The 9,648-nt window shown below is 40.7% G+C and overlaps 1 protein-coding gene across 3 annotated transcripts; it reads left to right on the top strand.

Moving 5' to 3' along the window:
• The first annotated feature begins 405 nt into the window (after nucleotides 1-405).
• CYCA1;1 (Cyclin A1;1) lies at nucleotides 406-5,592 on the top strand. Of its 3 annotated transcripts, none has more exons than XM_086519261.1 (12): nucleotides 406-664; nucleotides 1,137-1,487; nucleotides 2,109-2,433; nucleotides 2,573-2,715; nucleotides 3,198-3,290; nucleotides 3,425-3,558; nucleotides 3,641-3,716; nucleotides 3,804-3,880; nucleotides 3,977-4,010; nucleotides 4,629-4,778; nucleotides 4,854-4,988; nucleotides 5,061-5,592. In XM_086519261.1, the coding sequence occupies exons 2-12, from the start codon at nucleotides 1,197-1,199 to the stop codon at nucleotides 5,127-5,129; spliced, it is 1,527 nt and encodes a 508-aa protein (XP_086375387.1). In that variant the 5' UTR covers nucleotides 406-664; nucleotides 1,137-1,196; the 3' UTR covers nucleotides 5,130-5,592. The 3 variants fall into 3 exon arrangements, with proteins under 3 accessions (XP_086375387.1, XP_086375382.1, XP_086375378.1); XM_086519256.1 differs by having other exon boundaries at nucleotides 1,068-1,487; XM_086519252.1 differs by having other exon boundaries at nucleotides 1,059-1,487.
• The last annotated feature ends 4,056 nt before the right edge of the window (nucleotides 5,593-9,648 follow it).

The following is a 9,648-nucleotide window of genomic DNA, read 5'->3' as shown; positions in this document are numbered from 1 at the left end:
CCCCGCGAGGCGGGTGAACTAGGAGTGAACTCGGGACGCCATTTTTGCCCTGAGTTCACCCTTAGTTCCACCCCAGTTCACTACGTGATCCGACGGCCGAGATTAAAGCCGCCTCGCGCCTCGCGCCGCCAAATTTGGACCTTAGATCCCCCCTGGATAGAGCAGTGCCATATAGTGACGAGGTCCGGAGTCCCCATTGTTCCCTAGCTTTACAAGAGAGTTTATGTCCAAAATATGAGCATTTCAAACAAGCCGTTTGATTTTCCCGCTGTCGACGAAATGAGCAGATCGCTAGCAGTAAGAGCCGTTGGATAGAGGAAGCGGACGGACAGGATGAGAAAGAGCAGATGACACGCGGCGGGCGGGAGGCTGAATTTCAAAACCTTCAGTTGTCTCTCTCCACTCTCTAGACCGGGGGAGCACGCAGACACAGAGGTGAAACACACACACACACACACTACAGTGACTTTCTCTCTCTTAATTGTGGGTCGCTCTTCTGTTTGTCTGCTACCCAACATATTCATCATCTAGCCTGCTCGGTCATATTATTTGAAGCGGGCTTCTGCGCGCTCTTCCCCACCCCGACCCTGCAAAGAGTGTATTCTAGCCTCCAGGGTTTTCCCTTTCTGACAGGCAGAGGTTATGGCGAGCCCGCGCTCCACAGGTTGTCTCTTTGCTTTCATCTTATCGTTCTCTTCTTGTATCTACCTGCTCTTTTTTCATCAGATTCGTTGGCACTTCTTCCTTTTCGCCCGATGCATCTCTGGGGCCTCTTCTTTCATGTGAAGCTCGGTACTTACCGATGGCACTTATGTGAGCTGCATTTTTCTGGGTGTTTTCTTCCTTCCCTTGGGGGTTTCTTGCATGTTCTTTTCTTAAGCAGATCTTTCGCTTACCTTAATTTCATGGGCTTTCCTTCGATGTTTGTCCTTTTGAGTACACCTAACTCGCCGTTTCTGTATGTCATCAACAAGAGCTTCTTTTCTGGTTCTATGACGATCTCCCCTTGTGCTTGTTTTGTGGAATTCGTGTGCTTATCTGAGCCAATGTCGTTGTAGGAGATGCAGGAGCTACCTTTGCTTGTAAGCAGCCAGGACAGGGTATTGAGCTGGTTGCATTTGTGAATGTCGGAACAGGGCTGCTACACTGATTGCTGGGGGGCCATTTGGTGGATCTGGGAATCAGGGATCAAAGCAATGGCAGGGCTAGAAGGAGAGATTCAGACAAGGCGACTGAGAGGAAGAGAGATCCCTGTTTTGCCTCCCGTGACTCGCTCTGCAGCTGCCTCGGCTGCAAATGTAGGATACAATGAGAACACTAGGAAGACAAAGGTGTCCACCAAACGGGCTGCTGCTGATGATACTAGCTCCCGTGTTGCAAGTAATGTACCTGTTCAGCATGCTAAGAAACGTGCTGCACTGGCAAATCTCACTAATCAGTCTAATTCTGCAATCACCCGCAACTCGAGCCTGCCCTCCAAGTCTCATGTAAGCATATGTAGTATGCTTGATTTGCAGTACATGTTATTGACATGTATGTTTGATGAAACCTATAGCTGAGGATCTCCACATGCTGAGTTGTTAACATCTGAAATTGCATCCCTTTGTATGCTTATCAAGCGGGTGCCATCATGGATATTCCCATTTGATGATCATTCAAAGATCATGAATTTAATGTGTTAAAGTGGTTGTGAGATGGAAGTCCTACGCCATTAACTTTTAAACTTCCACCATGTGGGTTGTTGAGCTCAAGGTAGATTTTCATAGGAAGTTGAAGAAATTCCAGAGTAGGGTTGCAACAGGTGGACCTCGTGTTAACTCTTGTCAATTAATTAGGTGGACAGATGCTTGACTCGCCTGATTCTGAAGTTCTGGTTTCATCAAATTTTGCAAAGATCTACAAGTGATGTAACCTAAGTGATTACAATTCCATCTAATTTAATCTCATTACAGTATAGGGTTTGCATTGAACGATCCACTTGCAGTGGATCATATATTACTTTACTCATATAAAGTTACACTCTGCACTATATATGCTGTCCAATTTTGTGAATTTGAATGCTCACAAGATTCATCTATCTTCCCTAATGCTTGCCTATGTTACACCAGGCTTCAGCTGTGAATGGAAAAACACGTGCTGCTGCTGGTCAAGTGAAGGAAGTTCAGCAAGTAGCTCAACAAGTGGTCGAGCCTCTTCAAGAGGTTGGTCGGGAACCAAACACTGGCCGAAGTTCTTTAGCCAACAGTTCCATCACTTTTGACAATGATGAAAATGCGTGTCCTGAAAGAGCCACAAGCTCAGTGGGCATGAAGTCTCGAACTTTGGATGTCCTACAGCTGGTTGGAAATGAAAACAAGACAGTTGCATCACTGGAGCGGAAGACTCAGCATAGCTTGTACATCTCAAAAGACACGAAGCCCCGTGCTCGGCAAGGTGATCTTAATGTCATTTTTGAGTCACTCTTGCAGCTCAGCACCTACTCATGGTGGCTTGCAAGTTGCTGCATGCTAATATATACCAATCTACATTATGTTGCAATGGAAGCTAAATTATATTTTTGATTAACCTTTAGGTGGCTTATTTGAAGACTGTAAAGACGATAATGAGGAGGGAGGATGGTCCAGCAAAAACTACATGGATATTGACAATCACAAGGATCCACAGATGTGTAGTGCATATGCTGCTGAAATATACCACCATCTACGTATGGCTGAGGTGAGTGTCAAGCTTCAGCTTGAGTGAACTTTTATTTCACACTCGTCGCTTCTAGATTGCATAGCTTGCAGCAACCACCTTCACTCAACTCACAACATAAAACTGCTGCCTGAATGTGTACTTGGCTTTCTTGGCAAAAGTTCATATGGTGCGCTAGATGTCCAGAGTGCCTTGACCTCCTCATGCCCTAACCCTTGGGGGTTGCGGACATGCAGAAGAAGGGATGCTTAAGATGTACATACACCTGCCTCTTGGACAATTATCACCTGCAATTACCTTCACTTTTCAGCTGGTCATTTTCCTTTAGTTGGCACTAAGATTTTGTAAGTTGGTATTGAAGAGACATCCCCTGGGCTGTGTAAAACGAGTCCTTTTTATTCCTTTATGGGTGCTGATTAATGACAGAGGCCTTAAATGTTGGGGAATTTTTTTATTAAGACCTGGTCCATATGGTCTAAATATGACATTGATTTGGTACACAGTTAAAGCGAAGGCCCTCTCTGAATTTTATGGACACAGTTCAACAGGACATCAATGCCAGTATGAGGGGAATTCTTGTGGATTGGCTTGTGGAGGTGCGAGGTTATTCTTTTCTGCAGTTGAAGTTGCTTTCCAATCTCTAAAGAACCTACTCATTTCTGTTTTGTGAAGTTTATCAATTCTTGACTTGCATGGCATTTGTAATGAATGAATCATGGGTCTTGTTTAGGTTGCGGAGGAGTACAAGCTTGTTCCTGACACACTTTACTTGACAATTTCGTACATTGATCGTTTTCTCTCTGGAAACCTTGTCACTAGACAGCGCTTGCAACTACTTGGTGTAGCTTCCATGCTTATAGCATCGTAAGTACCCGTCTCTGTCATTCTGATGATATATATCAAGGAGAAGCATTGGCTGATTAGCTTGATTTATACTTCTTTCCAGGAAGTATGAAGAGATTTGTGCCCCTCAGGTGGATGAGTTTTGTTATATCACTGATAACACCTACAATCGAGAGGAGGTTGCAAGACCTATCTTATCCTTCAGCAGTATAGTGCTTCAGCAGTTTAATAATAGCAAACTTGCTCACCAAAAAATCGTCTTTCAGGTTTTGGAGATGGAAAGGAGTGTTTTGAATCACTTGCATTTTGAGCTCACTGGACCAACAACCAAGAGCTTTCTCCGGTAACATGCTTTGGAACTATGATGGATTGCATATGGTACACACCTTGCTCCAAACTTTACAAATTTTTTTGTTGCTGTTGCTGCTGCATTACACAGGCGTTTCGTTCGAGCTGCACAGGCAGGGCAGAAGGTAACTCTAGCCCTTGATATGTTCTGCAGAGAAAGCAATTTAATTTAGTTGTATAGCAGACATGCAGACATCATTGTGAAGTTTTCGTCCGAGTTACTACTAGTTTATTATGCGTTAATTCTTTTTATCTTCCGTACCCTATCAACTACCTTATTTTTGAGCTAAATTTTCCTATTTAATGGCTCTTCTAGTGCTAGGCTTCATTATGGCTGAGTTTGCCCCTCATCTTTAGAGTTATGGCAGAAACTCCCTAAGCAAATCTTGATATTAATCTATGCTCGTGTGTGGGTGTGTGTGTGTGGTTTGAAGTGTGGGAGCATATATAAGTACCTAGTTCTACACCCATTATTGGGCACTGACGATATTAGTACCTAACTCTACACCCACCATTGGGCTATGAAGATAGTGGGGATGTTGTAGTATTTAGTCAATACTATGCGAGATGGAGCTGATGGTTATATACCATGAGTCTATACCTTGCATTTTCCTTTAAAGGTGAATCTGGTCTTATGCTGGATTCATCTTGGTATGTACTTTAAAATGAATAAACCTGTGTACAGTTAGGCTCTGAAGGGTCTGACTATGATCGTAATCACTGTATGCTAATTGATGCTGTAGAGCCCCACTTTGCAATTAGAGTTTCTTGGGAACTACCTTGCTGAGTTAACACTTTTGGAGTATGGTTTTCTTCACTTCCTTCCATCAATGATTGCCGGAGCTGCTGTCTTGGTGGCTAGAGTCACTCTCAATCCTACTTGGAGGCCATGGGTAAGCTTGATTTTTGCACGGTGTGCTTTCTAGAGTCAGAGCTCGGCTCACAAACATCTTTGTTCATTTTTTTAGAATTCAACCCTGCAACACTATTCTGGCTATAAGGCCTCTGAGCTAAAGGAATGTGCCAAGGCTATTCTTGAGCTGCAAAAGAACACGAAAAACTGCACATTGCCTGCGATTCGCGAGAAGTATAGACAACACAAGGTTTGCACCCTTGTCATCTCCAATTTCTCATGAGATTGAGTTCTAAGTAATAACACACACTTTTGTTTGCAGTTCAAATGTGTGGCTACCCTTCATCCTCCAGCATCGATACCAGCCGAATATTTTGATGACATCGAGTAGACTAATGTTTACTCTGCTTGTTCCAAGTTTTTCTCCTTGGAGAATGCTTTAATATGCTTTCCTCTATCGATGGGCTTTTGCGTGTGCAAAGGGTTTCAAGAGCTTGAATGACAGGTCATTCCGGTCTTTTCTCAAAGTGGACTAGCAGAATGCCAGGTTCACACTCCCATTGCATTTTGAGATGGACTGTTCACGTCTATCTTTGAATTGAGTCTTTCTTCTGTTGTCTAGTCTAAATAAGGACTGGCTGGCAAATTTATGCAAAGGCTATTTTCTGTTGGACTTTTGATTGGATTATATGTGGGCATGGATGGCATAGCGGACGGCAGGGTTTGAGGTTGATTCGTTTTTTATTACCTTGATGCTTGACGGGGCTAAATTTCCCAGCTTCATTAACTGCTCTGTGAGTCATTTGGTTTGTTCTGTTAGAATATGCATATCAAATTATAATTACTTACAGACATGCCTACAATGTCTCTGCTTGGCCATTCCAGGACTTGCATTTTTCAGTTCATCTTGTAGAAATTCATCAGTTTCATAAAAGCTTGATTTGCTAAACGCATGTTAAACAGCTCTTGGAATGGGTTGTATTGGCCAGTCAGGTGATTAGGTGCAAATATGTGGTAATAGTTTGTCATTGAGGCGCAGACACTTTCTTGGCAATTGGTTTTTTTCAATGCCTGGAAGAACTGGAACAACCATTTTAACATGCATTTCATAGATATTGGCTGGTAGCACTTCATTTGTTGGTTGGGTATGCATCCCGAGTTACCTATAATCAAAAACATGTATGTGTACCACGTTATGTGTTTTGTGCAACACTTCAGCAATGAGGCCTCTTTACTGTGTTGCCACTTTAAAACCGAAAGCTAATCAATCATTGGCAGACGGTTGTCAAAAAAGTGCCGTATGGAATGGTTTTGGGTTCTTGCAAAAGTTTAAATACTGGCAGACTTGCAGTCCTTAAGCATGCTCCATATTTCATTTGGTCTCATAGGTCAAATTTGACCTTCAAGCTTGAAATTGAGCAAAGTGAGCATGGCAACAGATGCTCATGATTTACAGGTTGCCCTCACAGGATACTCAAGCTCAACTTAAGGGCTTAGTTTGAACCCTCCTCTAGGCTAATTCTCAGCTTAGAAAACCTCACTTGAACCTCCAGTCTGGTAAAAGTTGTGCCCATTCACTCAGCAATTTCAAAAGTATCACATATAGCTTAAGAAATGGAATTCAAAGGGGATGGTGATTTCTTCAAAACAGTGAGCTAAAGCTTTGCATCATTTGTTTTCTAGTTCATTAGAAAATTCAATGCAGGATTTTTGATGGTGAAGTTGATGTTTGTGGTTCTTCAATTGTTCCATTGTGGTAACTCCTTTCCCACAAACGACTCTTGGTACATTCATTTAATGTACAGTAAGACCATGCTTCCAATCTTGCAGCCATTATTTTTTCTGCATATAACTGAAAATAAGGAAAATGAGTGTACATCTTAGTTGTGATACCCCGTTCTTTTTTGTGTGGAGGTAATGTCTATGATCATCATCTTGACCAAACCTCATTAAAGCTTTGGTGTTGGATTTCCAAAGACGCACAAAAGCACTAGACATGTTAAAGAAATTAATATGGCCTGCTCAAAAGAAAAGAATAGTATTGCTAAGGATGTGCGGCTGAGTGTGGGAGAGGTGGAAATGAGTGCAAAACTGGAGAAGGGCTCAAATTTCATTGGTTGTACTTGATGGTCCCAAAGTTAAGACTCCTTCTGGGTGTCATTCTTGTTCAGAATGCTGCACTTTTTGCAAAATTTGAAATGAATTTCCATGTAGTTTTTTGCTACTGCATCATAATCAAACTAGAAATCTAGGTTCAAGATTTCAAATGGGCTAACAAATCAAATGAGAATACACTCGGGTAAGTTTTTGAATCATGATAAAACTCTTCTAATGTTAGTCTAAATTTATGCATGATTGTATGTGGGATTTCAACTCCTGTGTTATAGAAACCTTGCTTGTATTGGGGAGGACTTAGTTTCTTAGGGCTTGTGTTGGAGTTTCCTTTGGGTCCAAAAATTTTGGAGTTCGTCATGGACATGGAAAACTATGTTTTAGGCATAAGAAATTAAGCTCCTTGTAGGCCTTTTCTCTCACAAACCCATGAAATATGGTATTATTAAAGGCCATAGTTCCATGTATTATATAATGTCATTTTGGGTAGTTGTGACCACTAAATAAAACTCAATGGGAAGAAATCCCATCAATAAACATGGATGGTGGATGTCAACAATGCATATGTATTTTTCTAAAGGAAAAGTATGAGGACACTTAGCATTGCAGTGTAAATGGATTGACCTACAAGCACTTGTATTTTGTAGATGTAAGCAGTCACAAAAAGAAACAATTTTTGCATACATTTAGTTCTGGGAAAATTGGTAAATTGAGCCATTATGAATATTCACAAATGGTGGGATTTGACTCCACTCTTAGGTTTAAAATTTGCATAAATTAGATAGAGAGCAAGTTGATGAGCACAAGAATTCACAATGTTGCAAATTGGCGACTCGTAAGTACACAATCATGAATTGAGAAAAGAAAATCTAATGAGGCATGCACCATTTTACAAGTTAATTTTTGGAAGAGGAAAATTGCAAATTCATCCATTATATCCTAGGTATATACTAAATAGGAACCACTTACTTTTTACCTCTTGTACATAATGCAAGCCCTTTGAATTTTGTGATTGATAGTAGAATGTGGGATATATATATTCTTGCTAAGGTTTTACAAATAGCTTTGTGCAAAAATAAGGTTGTGATGCGTATGATAGAGTGAGTGTTAAGTAAACAAATAAATTCTTTTATTTGGAAAGAATCAACTTGTTGAAAAGTATCCAGTTCTTTCCTTGTATATTTGGAAGATGACTTGTTTATTATAAGTAGCTATTTAAACTTTCTAATAACATAATTATGGAGTGGGTCTGTTTGATGCAAGTTAGACCTCGGGTATTGTTGCTTGATAATGTGATATAGAGAACCTTAATTTTTGCAAACATAGAGAACCTTAATGTGATATAGAGAACCTTAAATTAATCTAGAGCAAATAACATGAATGTGTTATTTTGCCTCATCTCTAGTACACACATTTTAGATCACACACAAAAGAATGAGCATTGAGTAATCACTCTTGACAATGCCATCAAGGTCCAGGATCACAAGGATGTTTATCCCACTTGTCTATTTATAGCACTTTTTGTAGTAGAAATTATGAATTCAATTGCTTGATGAATAACCACTCATCACTTGTAACCCCATGGTTCTTGGAGTTGCTGACATATAATATTATCTAAAATATTCATTGAAGATAAAATACTTGAACCTTTGCAAATGGTGGTGAGGCTTGCTCATTGATCACTATATTTGTCCCCCTCCCTAGGATGTTGATGACCTCTAAAGGAGAGCTAGTGTCCTTTCTCCAAGAACAGTGGCTCTTAGCCTCCGTCGATCGCCATGTGGTTGCTAGTATTGTTGGGAAAGGACACTAGGAATTGACATCTTGAGATCAACTTGCTTGACAATTACATTTGCAAAGTGCTCTAACCTAAATGCGTTGAACAAAGTGTCTATGTTCTAGGTGCTTAAACAAAGGCTAGTTTCGACTTGAGCCACCTTCATAAAATTCAAACTTGTAATTCAAAATGGCAAGCAAGCCAAAGAGTCTAAATGGTGGCAAAGTATAATGAGTTAATAATACAACAAATTACACAAGTAGGTAAAATAAGTGTGCTTTTTCTTTTAAATTGAAGAGTGTTAAAATATAAATGCCTAACGTTATAACAAAATATGTAAACCATTGAACTAGTAGGGGTTACTAACTAAGTTTTAATGTTTTAATAGTGAGAATCTTGAGATAATGTCGAGGGGTTTAGAGGAGATTGAGAAAGAGGAAGGGTGGGGAGGGAGGCCATGCTTACCTCCTTCTACTTTGGGATCTCTCTTTCTCTCTCTCTCTCTCTCTCTCTCTCTCTCTCTCTCTCTCCCCCCCCCCAAAAAAAAAGAAAAGAAAAGAAAAAAGATTTTCTATAGCTATGTGATCCCCAATAGCTAGCCTTGCATGATCACTCTAGTGGCTATGCTACCTTGGCTTGAGGATGTTATATGTGATATGCTAAAACTTGCCTTGCCTTGCACATCTATGCTATGTTGCCTTGCAAATCCCTTGCGTGATTTCGTCTGTGCTCCACAATATGCATGATGTCCTCATTATAATACCCACAGGACAGTCGTGGGGTGAGGATGCAATACACGGGGCTAGGCAAGAGGCAGACATTGTTGGCAAGAGAAGAACAGGGAGGGGAGGATGGGGGTTAAGAGATGTTAATTTTGGAATTTCAACAAGATTCAAGTCAATAAAAGTGAAAAACAGTCAATAGTAGGCAACATAGATGAATGGACCAAATTGTTGGTGTCAATTTAAATTGAAGGTGTCAAATAAAAAACATGGCTCGATAAATTTGGGAACCCATTAAT

This window comes from Adiantum capillus-veneris, chromosome 1, assembly GCF_014529385.1.
Source record: "Adiantum capillus-veneris isolate H3 chromosome 1, ASM1452938v2, whole genome shotgun sequence".
Classification (NCBI taxonomy): Eukaryota; Viridiplantae; Streptophyta; class Polypodiopsida; order Polypodiales; family Pteridaceae; genus Adiantum; species Adiantum capillus-veneris.
The sequence above is the reverse complement of the archived record's forward strand: the minus strand, read 5'-3'. Positions and strand labels throughout refer to the sequence as shown.